This window comes from Carcharhinus amblyrhynchos, chromosome 4, assembly GCF_965287045.1.
Source record: "Carcharhinus amblyrhynchos chromosome 4, sCarAmb.v2.hapA, whole genome shotgun sequence".
Taxonomy (NCBI): domain Eukaryota; kingdom Metazoa; phylum Chordata; class Chondrichthyes; order Carcharhiniformes; family Carcharhinidae; genus Carcharhinus; species Carcharhinus amblyrhynchos.
The window spans coordinates 67,947,198-67,962,343 of record NC_137327.1 but is presented as its reverse complement, the minus strand read 5'-3'; the positions used below and the strand labels follow the sequence as shown (position 1 = coordinate 67,962,343).

General features: G+C 46.0%; 1 protein-coding gene across 2 annotated transcripts in view; it reads left to right on the top strand.

The window, feature by feature from the left end:
- Nucleotides 1–14,221, top strand: part of LOC145342092 (gamma-aminobutyric acid receptor subunit beta-4-like) — a 222,623-nt gene extending 208,402 nt beyond the window's left edge. For both annotated transcript variants that reach the window (XM_080187305.1, XM_080187306.1), the window contains exons 7-9: nt 985–1,137; nt 8,551–8,795; nt 13,331–14,221. In XM_080187305.1, the coding sequence (XP_080043431.1) occupies nt 985–1,137; nt 8,551–8,795; nt 13,331–13,681 (749 nt within the window). In that variant the 3' untranslated portion in view covers nt 13,682–14,221. The remainder of the gene's footprint in view (nt 1–984; nt 1,138–8,550; nt 8,796–13,330) is intronic.
- The last annotated feature ends 925 nt before the right edge of the window (nt 14,222–15,146 follow it).

The window sequence follows — 15,146 nt, the reverse complement described above, 5'->3', positions numbered from 1 at the left end:
AACTATTCCAATGTTATCCATATGCCTATCCACTGACCATTTGAACGCCCTTAAAGTTGGCAAGTCCACAACTGCTGTTGGACTCCTGTTACATCCCAATTAATAGATCTGCATTCTCTCAGAATCACAAATCAAACACAAACAGAGGGCTCCAGGGCAGCTGGAGTACTGAAGATACCAGAATTCATGTCTCTCTCCACCATTAAACTTTGTCCCTACCCCATTCACAATGAGAGTTGATAGCCAACACCATGACCTGTCCCTCAACATCCATGTCACTCACTGCTATCCACTTTCATTTCCGTCCAGGCCTGAATCACCATTGGCATCCTGTTCACCTCCGCGTATAATTTTCAATTCATCATCCAGCTTTCTTCACCCTGACAGCTCCAATATCCACTCTTCACTGTAATACCACTTGTTCCAATTCCACTTCCATGTGTCCCATTGATGTGGAAAATTCACTTCCCCTCCCCCACAATTTGGTCCTATACCCACTCTTACAAATTGACATTTAAGAAAAGCAGCATTTCACTATATTATTTCTTTGATGGGTTCAGTGCAGCGGGAGCTTTACTCTGTATCTAACCCCGTGCTGTCCCTATCCTGGGAGTGTTTGATTGGACATAGTAGAATGAGTTTCACTTTGTATCTAACCTCGTGCTGAATCTATCTTGGGAGTGTTTGATGGAGACAGTGTAGAAGGAGCTTTACTCTGTATCTAACCCCGTGCTGGATCTGTCCTGGGAGTGTTTGATGGAGACAGTGTAGAGGGAGCTTTACTCTGTATCTAACCCTGTGTTCTACCTGTCCTAGGAGGCTTTGATGAGGACAATGTGCAGGCTGCTTTACTCTCTCTCGAATCTATACTAGAAATTATTGTAATTTCACTGGAAGTTTATGACATTAATTGATTGAATGTCTTGCCTGTGCACTGCATATGCGTTTAACTTCACTCCTTTCTTTATATTCATTTCCTTCCAGGTTCATATCCTCGTCTATCGCTCAGTTTTCGAATCAAGAGGAATATTGGATATTTCATTCTGCAGACCTACATGCCGTCAATCCTCATCACTATCCTGTCCTGGGTATCCTTCTGGATTAATTATGATGCTTCAGCTGCACGTGTGGCTCTTGGTGAGTTACCACCAAACACAAATCCTCACATCCCATAAAACCCACAATGACGAGAGTGATAGATTCTGATTGCAAATACCCCAAAACAACCATGCCCCATTGTTTAGGTACATCCCATAACAATACAATGGTTATAAGACAGAAGGAGGCCGTTTAGCATGTTATGTCTGTGCTAGCCCTCTGAAGGGCCACCACCTCACCTTCACCAAAGCCCGTAACTCAATAAATGTTCCAGTTCAGATGATAATCCCAATGTTTATTGAATGCTTTGATTGAAGCAACCTCTACCACACTCTTGAAGCTTAGGGACACTTCAGAATACACAGCTTGTGTCCTGAAAGTCTTTCCCCAGTATATCTCCTTCTGAGCTCTGAAGCTCGCCTTTGCTACCATCACAAGTTCCCTCAGACCTTTTAAATTACTTTTTTGGCCCAGTCTTTTGTGGTCTGTTGTCTGGTGCAAGAGCAGGAACGGGGTCAGTGCCAACCTGAAACAGAAACTGGTAGCTTAACAGAAGCTTTGTATTAAATAGTGATAACACAGTAAGAAGTCTCACAACACCCGGTTAAAGTCCAAAAGGTTTATTTGGTAACAAAAGCCACTAGCTTTTGGAGTACTGCCCTCGCGTCAGGTGGAACTCCTTGTGGAAGTTTTATTCACAAACAGGGCATATAAAGACACAAACTCAATTTGCAAAATAATGATTGGATTGTGAGTCTTTACAGGTAATCAGTTCTTAAAGGTACTGACAATGTGAGTGGAGAGAGCGTTAAGCACAGGTTAAAGAGATGTGTATTATCTCCAGACAGGACAATTAGTGAGATTTTACAAGTGCAGGCAAGTTGTGGGGGTTACAGATCTATCTTGTCTGCGTGACATGCAGCCCTGTGCCATCCAGTGACGTGCAGCCCTGCACCGCGCAGTGACGTGCAGCCCTGTGACGTGCAGCCCTGCGCCGCGCAGTGACGTGCAGCCCTGCATCGTGTGGTAATGGCCAGCCCTGCATCACTCAGTGACTGCCGGCCCTGCGTTGCACAGTGTTTGCAGCCCTACGTTGCGCAGTGATGTGCAGCCCTGCATCATGCGGTAATGGCCAGCCCTGCACCAGGCAGTGATGGCCAGCCCTGTGTACAGAGTGGTAATGTGGAGATCCGGCATTGGACTGGGGTAAACACAGTAAAAAATCTCGCAACACCAGGTTAAAATCCAACAGGTTTATTTGGTAGCACAAGCCACTCCCTTTCAGAGCGCTGCTCCTTCATCAGTTGTCTGTTCACAAAAGAATAATAGCCAGCACTGTGCACAGAATGATATGATGTGGAGATGCCGGCGTTGGACTGGGGTAAACACAGTAAAAGGTCTCACAACACCAGATTAAAATCCAACCAGTTTATTTGATAGTAAACCCACTGTCAAATAAACTGGTTGGACTTTAACCTGGTGTTGTGAGACTTTTTACTGTGTACACAGAACGATAGCCAGCACTGTTCACAGAGCGATACACAGTAAGAAGTCTCACAGCATCAGGTTAAAGTCCAACAGGTTTATTTGGTAGCAAACGCCACTAGCTTTTGGAGCGCTGCGCCTTCGTCAAGTAGCCAAGTTCCGCACACATGAGGACGGCCTCAACTGGGGTCTTGGGTTCATGCCACACTATTTGTAACTCCCATGACATGCCTGGGCTTGCAACATCTCACATACTGTCCTGTCTGGAGACAATACACATCTTTTTAACCTATGCTTAATGCTATCTCCACACACTGTCTGCATCTTTAAGACTTGATTACCTGTAAAGACTCACATTCTAATTAGTATTCCATAAACTGAGTGTGTGCCTTTATATGCCCTGTTTGTGATCAGAACTCACCACTCACCTGACGAAGGACAGAGCCCTGAAAGCCAGTGGTGTTTGCTACCAAGTAAACCTGTTGGACTTTAAACTGGTGTCGTGAGACTTCTAACAGAGTGATAGCCAGCCCTGTTCACAAAGTGATAGACAGCCCCTTTCGCACGGTGATGGTCAGCTCTGCGTCGCACGGTGATGTGCAGCTCTGTATCAGGCAGCAATATCCAGCTACAGTTATACAAACCTTTCTATCACACAGTGATATCCTACAGTGATACCCAGCTTTGAATAGCATAGTGATAGCCAACTTTGTATCACAAATGATACCCAATTCTGTATCACGCTGTGACATCCAGCTCTGAATCATATAGTGATATCCAGCTCAGGGCCTGATTTTACCAAAAATTCACGCCCGTTTTCGGGCACGAAATCACGGTAAATTCGGGCGTCGGGCCTGTAACGCGATCTGCACCTGAATCCGAGAAGATCGCGCCTTTACCAACAGCTGATTTGGGTGCAGATCCGGTCAGCACCCCAATCAGGTGGCCTGACGATTTAAATGTACTTAAATCAATTTAATGAACCGCGCACCCAACTCTACCCCCAAATCCCACTTTATCGTCTTCGGGTCCATTCCGGGTCCGCCCTGTTACCAACCTGCAGAATAAAAATCCGAAGCGGATTCCAATTCTGTAGGGGAACCTCTGAAGCCCATCCTCCTCGAACACCCTTCGCAGACCCCCTGCTAACCCCCCGGCAGACCCACTCCACCATTATCCGAACCCACTGGGAGGAAAGCCACCCCGGCAGACCATCCCCCCAGTGTGGTCAGACCCCCCACCCCCGCAAGGCTGCCCCTCCCCCCGTGATCAGACCACCCCGGGAGGCAGGCCCCCCCAGCAGAGCACACCCCCAACCTACCTGGATTGCTGCTGTCTCGCCACCATCCTTCTGACCTGCACTCGTTGATGTGGAGATGTCGGCGTTGGACTGGGGTAAACACAGTAAGAAGTCTCACCACAGCAGGTTAAAGTCCTGTTGGAAAGTCCTGTTGGAGTTTAACCTGGTATTGTGAGACTTCTTACTGCACTCATTGGAGAGCCTGCAGCACCTTCCTTGCCTTCTGCTGGCGTCTGCCGGAGGAGGGGGGGGCGCTCAGATGAGCCTCTGGTTGCGGGGAGTGGTGGTGGAGATTCTCCCAAGTCCATACTCCCCCCATCCTCCACCACCTGCCCCCCCAGCCAACCAAGACCCATCTAAGCCTGTCCCCTCCTCCGGCAGATAAGATCGCGGGGGGATTGGAGGGGTGGGGGCGGGTCCGATTGCAAGGGGCGTCTGATCGGGGTCGAGGGGGGGGGGAGGGTCTGCCGGGGGGGGCCTGCCTCCCAGAGAGGTCTGATCATGGCTCGTCCTCTCCCCATCCCCACCCCGCCCCTGTTCTCTCTGCTGTTTTTGTCTTTCACGCCCAGGCGTGCTGTTTCAGATTTTTTCGAACTGCGTGCGCACAGTTCAGAGTTCCGGCAGTGCTAATCCCCACCCACAGCACAGACCCGATTGGAGTGGCAAAAAGCATATGGGTGCACTGGAACGGGGATTCCAGGCACGGATCCGTTTTATGCCTGGATCTGGCCCTTAGCCTCCATTGGTAAAATCAGGCCCTATGTCACACAACAATATCCAGTTTTTTAATCAGACAGTAGTATTTAACTCTGTATAACAGTGACATCCAGCTCCACATCACTGTATGATATACAGCTCTGTACCAATCAGTGATATTCAGCCCTGTATCACATAGTGGTATAGCCCCCGCTGTGTATTGCACAGTGATATCCCCAGCTCTGCAACATACACAGCCCTGTATCACACAGCTGCATCACAATGAAAGAACAAACAAAGAACAGTAAAGCACAGGAACAGGCCTTTCAGCCCTCCAAGCCAGTCCCGATCAGATTTACCTACATACCAACCACTTGTATCTCTCTATTCCCTGTTGTTCCTATGTCTATCAAGATAAGTCTCAAATGTGGCTAAGGTAACTGCCTCAACCACCTCAATTGGCAGTGCATTCCAGGCTCCCAGCACCCTTTGTGTTAAAAAAACTTCCCCCACACATCTCCACTGAACGCTTCCTCCCTTATATTGAACTAGTGCCCCCTTGTAATTGTCATTTCTGCCCTGAAATAGTTTCCAATTGTTCACCCTACCTATACCTTTATCTTATAAAACTTATTTAGACAGCCACATGAACAGACTGGGAATAGAGGGATACAAACGGATGGTCTAGTTTGCAACGTATGATCAGTGCAGGCTTGAAGGGCTGAAGGGCCTGTTCCTGCGCTGTATTGTTCTTTGTTCTATACTACTCATAATTTTATAAACATCTATCTGGCGATATCCAGTTCTATATCAAAGAACAAGAAAATTATAGCACAGGAACAGGCCCTTCCACCCTCCAACCTGCATCAACCATGTTGCCTGACAAACTAAAACCCCAAAGAACAAAGAAAATCACAGCATAGGAACAGATGATCACACTATGACATTCAACTCAGTATCACAGTGACATCCAGCTCTGCATCACAAAGTGACATCCAGTTATTTTATCACACAGCAAACTCAACTCTCTATTGCACAGCAATATTCAACTCTCTATCACACAGCAACATCCAGTTCTATGTCACACAACAATATCCTGCTCTGTATCGCACCGCGATACCCAGCTTTTTATCACACAGGAGTGTTCAATTCTGTATCACACAGTTTATCATACCTCTGTGTCACAGAGTGCTGTAAGAAGTCTCACAACATCAGGTTAAAGTCCAACAGGTTTATTTGGTAGACAAACCCACTGGCTTTTGGAGCACTGCTCCTTCGTCACTGGAGACTTCTGTGAGACTTCTTACTGTGTTTACTCCAGTCCAATGCCGGCATTTCCACTTCATGACCACGATCGACACCGCAAACTGCCGGCTCCAAATGGAGAGGATCTCCAAGAAGATCGCTCATATTGACACAGATATCAAATTTCTACAAAGATGCGTTATTTTGTAAATTGAGTTTGTGCCTTTATATGCTCTGTTTGTAAACAGAATATCTCCAGTTCTGTATTACACAGTGATACCCAGCTCTGTATTACACAGTGATATCAAAGAACAAAAACAGCCCGGGAAACAGGCCCTTCGACCCAACGAGCCCGTGCCGCCATTTCAACACCACCAGTCCCCCCTCCACCCATGACCCGTATCTATGATTATGGCATTCCATATTGAGGGAAACTAATTTAGGGACAATTTATTACCTCCAATCAGCCTAATAGCACATCTTGGGGGTGTGGGAGGAAACCGGAGCACCCGGAGAAAACCCATGCAAGCACTGGGAGAATGCGCAAACTCCCACAGACACTGGTCCAAATCCATGTGTCTGCACAGCAAACAGTGATAGTCACTGAGCAGTTGTATTGCCCAGCATTTGGTCTAGTTTAAGTGCACACTAACAACATGAAGCACTAGGCTACGTTCAAACATCCAAAAGCAGCCCTAGTATGACCCATCACGTGTATGCCCCTCGTTGGACAACAAGGCGGACCAAATTAAAACCTGTGAATTAAAAGAGAAAAACATTAGTATCAGTCCTCATCCTTATACATTACCAGGGATGTCCCAATGCTAATGAACCTTATTTAAAACAATCTCCTATATCCTCCCATCTCCAACCCACTCATGTGCCTGACTAAGTAACTCTTAAACAAATCCAGCGTGCCTGTCTCCACCATCTTGCTTGGCAGAGCATTCCATACCCCCACTACCCTCTGTGTGAAAAACCTCCCTCTAATATCCGTGTTATACCTCTCCCCCCTCACCCTAAGCCCATGGGCCCTCGTACTGTGTGTCGCTAACATAGGAAATAGCTTACCACTGTTTATCTATGCCCTTCATAATCTTGTATACCTCTATTAGATCCCCCCTCAGTCGCCGTCTTTCAAGGGAAAACAGCCCCAATTTGCTCAATCTTTCCTCTTAACCCAGTCCTTCCATACCAGGCAACATCCTGGTGAACCTCCTCTTCACTCTCTCCAGAGTCTCTACGTCCTTCCGGTAGTAAGGTGACCAGAACTGGACGCAGTTCTCCAAATGCGGCCTAACCAACGTTCTATACAACTGCAACATTAGACTCCAGCTCTTATACTCTATACCCCTTCCTATAAAGGCTAACATACCATAAGCTTTCTTCACAACCTTCTCCACTTGTACTGCCACCTTCAAAGGCTTGTGTACTTGCACCCCCAGGTCCCGCTGCGTTTCTATACTCTTTATGGGCTTACCCTTTATCAGAGAACTCCCCCCTACATTATTCCTGCCAAAATGCATCACCTTACATTAATCAGGATTAAACTCCATTTGCCATTTATCTGCCCAATATACCAGCCTATCTTTATTCCGTTGTATTGCCAGACACTGCTCCTTACTGCCCGCCAATCCAGCCATCTTGGTGTCATCTGCAAATTTGCCGATCACACCACTTACTCCCTCTTCCAAGTCATTTATATACACTACAAAAAGAAGAGATCCCAGTACTGAGCCCTGTGGAACACCACTAGTGACAGACCTCCAGCTAGAAAGGGACCCTTCCACTACTACTCTCTGTCTCCTCTTAGCAAACCAGTTCTCCACCCACCTAGGTACCTGGCCTTGTATCCCATGAGCCTTAATCTTTGCAATCAACCTACCATGAGGGACTTTGTCAAATGCCTTACTGAAATCCATATAGACGACATCAACGGCTCATCCTTCATCAACCGTTTTCGTCACATCCTCAAAAAATTCTACCAGATTCGTAAGACAAGACTTCCCCTTAACAAAGTCATGCTGCATATCCCTAGATCGCAACGCTCTAAGTGCTCATACATCCTATCCCTAAGAATCCTCTCCATCAACTTGCCTACCACTGACGTCAAACTCACCGGCCTATAGTTACCCTGGTTATCCCTCCTACCCTTTTTAAACAACGGTACCACGTTCGCTATCCTCCAATCCTCTGGGACTTCACCTGTGTCCAAAGAAGAGACAAAGATTTGCGTCAGAGGCCCAGCAATTTCATCTCTCGCCTCCCTAAGCAGCCTAGGATAAATGCCATCGGGCCCCGGAGATTTATCAGTTTTAATGCTACCTAAAAGCCCTAACACTTCTTCCCTCATAATGAATAGTTCCTTCAATTGGTCTACAGCTCCCTCGAAGACCGTACCAGACATCAAGCCCCTCTCCTTCGTGGATACCGACGCAAAGTATTCATTCAGGATCTCCCCTGAAGCTCAGTATCAAACAGGCACATTCAACTCTGTATCACAAGTAACATCCAGCTTTGTATCACAGTGACACAGCAATATGCAACTCTGTATCACACAGCGATACCTAGCTCTGTATTACACAGTAATACAAAACTCTATAAAACTATCACCCTGAAATATCCAGCTCTTTAGCACATAATATCTAGCTGTAAAACCTCATGCTTTTGTAATGTAAATCTGAATGTCATACCCCTCACCATTCTTTTTGCTGTCATTGTTCCAGGCGTGACCACTGTACTCACTATGACAACAATCAATACCCACCTACGGGAAACCCTTCCGAAGATCCCTTATGTTAAAGCCATTGACATCTACCTGATGGGCTGTTTCGTTTTTGTGTTCCTGGCTTTGTTGGAGTATGCTTTCGTCAATTACATCTTCTTTGGCAAAGTACCATCACAGCAGAAGAAACCAACGGGGAAAGCCAATAAGAACAATGCAGAGAGGAGCAGACTCGGGACTGCACGGGTGAGTAAGGCATTGTTTTGTGAGATCATGGCATCAGTGCTGCAATTGAACTCTGGGTGACAGCATCTGTGTAACATCCATATTCTTCAAGCAGAGCCCATCAACAAGGCACTGGAGACAACAGCAGCTCTTCAAATGAAACAATTCAAACACAGAAATTGTCTAAATTATTAAACTGACCTGTACTGATTTACATACCAGGCGGTACAGTGGTTAGAATTGGGCCTCAGCACCAGGGACGAAGGTTTGATTCCAGCCTTGGGTGACTGCCTGTGTAGAGTTTGTACATTCTCCTCGTGTCTGTGTAGATTTCTTCTGGGTGCTCCAGTTCCCTCCCACACTCCAAAGATGTGTAGGTTAGGTCATTTGGCTGTGCTAAGTTGCTCCTTTATGTCTCACGATGTGTAGGTTAGGTGGATTAACCATGGTAAATGTGTGGGGTGACAGAGATGGGGGGAAGAGGGCTTGGGTAAGATATTCTGTCAGAGTCGCTACAGACCCAATGGGCCAAATGGCCTCCTTCTGCACTGTAAGGAAGCTATGATTCTATGAAACCAATGACTGTGTTGTTCTTTGCATTACCTGGTGTAATAACAACCTGACATAATCCTTAGAAAGATGGAGATTGAGGATCTAACAGAGGTGTATAAAATAATGAAGGGTATAGATAGAGTAAACAGTGGCAGGCTTTTTCCTAGATTGGAGACAAATATCACAAGGGCCACGGGCTTAAGGTGAGGGGGGAGAGGTATAATTTGGATGCTAAAGGGAGGTTTTTCACACAGAGGGTCGTGGGGGTATGGAATGCACTGCCAAGTAAGGTGGTGGAGGCAGGCACATTGGACTTGTTTAGGGTTTACTTGATAGACACATGAGCAAAATAGGGATGGAGGGTTGTAGGAGACTGTTTTAAATAAGGATCAGAGCCTCGGGACGTTCCTGGAAATCAACTGTTACATGTGTTGATGTTTTTCTCTTTTACTCCGCAGGTGCGTCGGTCCACCTTGTTGTCTAACGAGGGGCATGCACACGGTGGGTCGTGCGTGGGCTGCTCTTGAAAGTTCGAGAGTAGCCTAGTACTTCACGTCGTTTGTGTATGCTTAAAACTGGACCAGCAGATGGGCACCACAACAGCTCAGTGACTATCACTGCTTGCTGTGCAGATACATGGATTTGGGCCAGCGTCTGTGGGAATTTGCGCATTCTCCCTGTGGTTGCATGGATTTCCTCCGGGTGCTCCGGTTTCCTCCCACACCCCAAAGATGTGCTCTTAGGCTGATTGGTGTAACAAATTGTCCCTAAATTATTCTCCCCTTAATCTGGTTTCCAATGGGGATACCATAAGCATAGACATGGGTCAAGGGTGGAGGATGAAAAACACATTGTTAAGATGGCGGCGTGGGCTCATTGGGCCAAAGGGCCTGTTTCCCATGCCGTGTTGTCCTTTGTTCTTTGTAATCCCACAGAGTCAATCCTGGGCTCACGGACTCAATTCAACCCTTTTCTTATAAGGGATCCAAAATGACCAGTGGCCATGTCTCTTACTGTGCTGAGAAACAATTCTGACACTGGAGCTGTGTCAAGTCACAGCACTTGATTGCTGATATGGTTTAATGGCACACATCTGTACATAGAAATTGACTGTGTTTCATTATGGATTGTGCTTTGCTACTGTCTATGGACTTCATCTGATGATGCACTGCACAGTATGGAATCTGGACTCTGATTGGTATCAGTGGATTGTTGACTGCTTCTAATTTCACCTTCCTGTGAATTAAATCTGATTATACATTCAGATTGCATAAAATTGCAGTTTTGAGCTGATTGCTTGGCCTAATTTTTATTAATTTGTTCAGAGGCTGAGGGCATCACTGGCAAGGCCAACATTTATTGCCCATCCATAATTGATGAGCTGTTTCCTTGAACCCCCGCCATTCTTCTGGTGTGTAGGTCCATGCAGAATGCTTTTAGGGAGAGAGTTCCATCATAATGACCCAATGATTGTGTAGGAACCGCAATACATTTCCAATTAGGATGGTGAGTGACTTGGGGAGGATGGTGTTCCCAGGTATCTGGTGCTCTTGTCCTTCTAGATAAAAGTATTCATGAGTTTGGAAAATGCTGTCAAAGAAGCCAAAAAATTTAGGGGAATGTGAGTAAGAACTTGTATAAATATCAAATGATAATGACCCAAAACTCTGCTGATAAGGGTGATGGAACTGGGGATAATCAATGATTTCAAAAGGAAATTGGATGGGCACTTGAAGGGAATAAGCCTTTGGCACTGAGCAAGGAAATGGGACTGATTGAATGGGTTCCCCACACACTTACTGTCACTGAGGTATGGGAGTCTATGTGCTGATTCTCACTGACACTCACTGACTCTCAATGAGGTAAAGGTGCCGCACACACTGACTGTCACTGGACTACATGTCCCATACACAATGACTCTCACTGGGGTGCGAGGGTTCCACACACACTGACTCTCACTAGGGTATGGGATTCACAGACATGATTCTCTCTGGATTCCACACATGCTGACTCTGACTGGATTCCAGGCCCACATGCACTATACGCACTGGGTATGGGTGTCTACATGCTGATTCTCACTGGCGTATGGGTTCCACATACTGACTCTCAATGTGGTAAAGGTGCCCACACATTGACTGTCACACGGATACATATCCCATACACAATGACTCGGGGGGGAAAAAACTCTCCAGGGAATTTCCTCCCTCTGTGACTGTCTCCGTCTCTGATTTATCCCAAGTGGATTTTAACTCAAATGCCACTCTGCATGTAACCTCCAGGATTACAGGTACCTCTTAGATATACAACATTCTTTGAACTGCTGTTCTCACCACATCCTGAAACCCACACTCAGTGCCATGCGCAGCCACTTGAAGACTGAGATTAACTCACTATACCTCAGTCTAAGAATGCCTTGCGGTAAACGTAGAGAATTTTACCATCTCTCATTGTAATATATTGGCACAGTTCATGTGAGCTTAAAATATATTTTTTTCAATACCTGATCATAAAACAGTTCATTATAAAGAAGGCAAATGCACACGGGATACAAGCTAATTTGATAAAGTGGATTCAAAATTGGATCAGTTGTTGGAGACGGGGTGATGGTAGAAGGCTGATTAGTGACTGGAAACCAGTGTCCTATTATTTATTATTTGCATAAATAACATATTATTATGTGGGGGCCAGGATTTGTAAGTTTGTGGACAACACAAAGATTGACCAGGTGGTTAACAGTGAGGCTGAGTGCTTTGGGCTACAAGAAGACATGGGATGAGATTTTATGGCCTTGTTCATTCCACAACCGTAAGATACTGCCTGAGGTCAATGAACATTTCCCAGCGGAGAAGACTGTGGGGCGACCTGATTGGGGTGTGAATATGAGGGGCATGGACAGAGTGGATCAGGAGCAGCTGTTCCCTTTAGTTTAAGGGTCAGTCATGAGGGGACATAAGTTCAAGGTGAGGGGCAGGAGGTTGAGGGGGAATATGAGGAAAAATGTTTTTACCCAGAGGGTGGTGACAGTCTGGGGTGCGTTGCCTGGGAGGGTGGTGGAGTTGGGTTGCCTGAGATCCTTTAAAAAGTACCTGGATGAGCAGTTGTTATGTCATAACATTCAGGGCTATGGGCAAGTGCTGGTAAATGGGATTAGATGGAAAGTCAGGTATTTCCCCTCTGTCAGTGCAGACTCAATGGACCGCTTCTTCATTGTATGATCTTATGATTCAAAACATTGAATGTTTTCATGGAGTTAGGTATAGCTTTTGAGGTGAAGTGGATAAAAGGATTTGGGGGGAACAGGGCGATCAGGGTATGGAGTTAGATGATCAGCCATGGGGGAGGCAATGACCTGGTGGCATTATCACTGGACTATTAAGCCAGAAGCTCCGCTAATGTTCTGGGGACCCAGGTTCAATCCCACTATGGCAAATGGTGGAATTTAAATTCAATAAAAACCATCTGGAATTTAGAATCTATTTATGACCATGAAACCATTGTCAATTGTCAAAAAAAATCCACCTGGTTCACTAATGTACTTTAGGGAAGGAAATCTGCTGTCCTTACCTGGTCTGGCCTACATGTGACTCCAGAGCCACAGCAATGTGGTTGACTGTCAACTGCCCTTGGGCAACTAGGGATGGGCAATAAATGCTAGCACAGCCAGCGATGCCCACGTCTGACGAATGAATAGAAATGACCATAATGAATGGTGGAACAGGCTTGAAGGACCAAACGGCCTACTCCTGCTCCTATTTCAATGATTCTATTACTGAAGCCAGTCTTTTATTCTAGATTTAATGAACTGAATTTGTATGATATTGCTTTCATATTTGGATCACAACACCAGATTATTACTAGTCAAATAGCATTCCCACTATGATATCACTATGATGGCAAACTGTTTTATTGTGAACTTTGCCTGTGGAACTGAGGATCAGTTTTAATCTTGACTTTGAGTATGCAGTGTGACATGAGTAACACTCGTGTTATGATTCTTCATGTAGGTTGATGCGCATGGAAACATCCTCCTGAGCACCTTGGATCTGAATGATGAAGTGCTGCCGTCAGAGGTTGCCAGCAGTGTGAGTGATTCCCGCAATTCCGTCATGTCCTTTGACAGCTCTGGAATCCAGTTCCGTCGGGTCGGATCCAGGGATGGTTTAGGACTCAGCACCAGAGAGCGCAATGTAGACCGTGACCTCGCCAAAAGCCGCTTGCGTCGCCGATCCTCTAAACTCAAGCTGAAGATCCCAAAGTTGACAGATGTTAGTGCAATTGACAAATGGTCAAGAGTTGTGTTCCCCATAACCTTTGGCTTTTTCAATGTCATCTACTGGCTGTACTATGTGCACTGACAGAAAGAGAGAGAGAGAGTGAGGGGGACAGATGGACAGATCGCATGGTCATGTTAAACCAACTGCCATTCTTCACGTGACCAGGACTTTGTACACATGTAAAAAAAAGACAATAGGAAATGTCTTCACATTCACTGGGGATGTTCGCTAAGCTTTCTATTTCCAGATCTTTTGTTTCCCCCAAAATCCAAATATGTCTTTACTGACCTCCTGATGTAATGTTGCATGATTCTCATTTGAAGCCTGTACAGATCACTAACTATATTGTAGACAGCTTAAATAGACTGCTGCATCCAGTTACAATCTATCATTTTGAATGGCTGAGCCCTCCTTAATTACAAAGCATGGTTGAGATAAAGCACTGGATAGAGTTTGTAAGGATGTGAAGAATCACTGGGGGGGTGATGTATGGTTCAGTGAAAAATAAAAACAAAAACAGCTGATAGATAATTATTCTGAATTGTGGGTCTGGACAATAAAAATGGATCAAGATTTGCCCCTTTGGATTGTTCATTGATAGATTGGAGGAGCAGCAGTGTTCCATACAGAGACACATCGTAAATACATTTACAAGGAATATTCAATGAACTCTCACTGTGGACCAGGAAGCCTTACCGCCACTCCTCATTAAATAGACACATCTTTCTCAATAACCAATAAAACTGGGAAGCCCAAAGTCCAGTCAAGACTCATATACAATCCTCATCCTTACTTCTTCATTCAGATCTTGTCAGAATGACTGATTCTATATTCCATAACAAAGACCCCTCATTCACCTCCCCCACCTTTACTGAATCAGCTCCCTGGGCACACTGCATACCCCAACGCCAGTGATTCTCTCAGCCATATGCACAGACCTATCCTGTTCAACTCCTCGTTCTCACAAACTTGTCCAATACACTGAGCAAATGACAGAGATTTCACCATCCACGAAAAGATTAGCTGTCATTCCCAACAGGAATCTTCCAAGATTCCTGCTCATTGTCATCTTGTAGTCATATAGATTTAGCAGCACCACACTGGGGCTTAAATTACAGAACCATTATGGGATGGGTGAGGCGGGGGTGGGGGGGTGTGGGGCAGGACAGTAATGGGTGGTGAGGGGAAGAGAGTGAGATGCTGAAGGGAGGGACAATAGTCAGAGCCTGTGATGGGGTAGTGGAAAATAGTGAGAGAAAAGGGAGGTGGGAAGGACTAAGGGTGGGAGGGGTAAGAGAGGAGGCATTGGGTGTGAGGGAGGTGCTGGTGGGAGCAGGGGGAGAAGTTGAGGGTGAGGGGAGGGAGAATGGTGTGGGGATGATAGGGTGGGGGAGATGGGGAGAGGGTGGTAAGGGGAATGGGAAGACAGATGGAGAGGAAGATGGTTTTGGGGGAGATGGGGAGGGGCATTGGTGAAGGGGATGGGGAAGGGGTGATGGGGAGGAAGGATGGGGAGATGGGAAGAGATAGATAGGGAGGGGGAGAT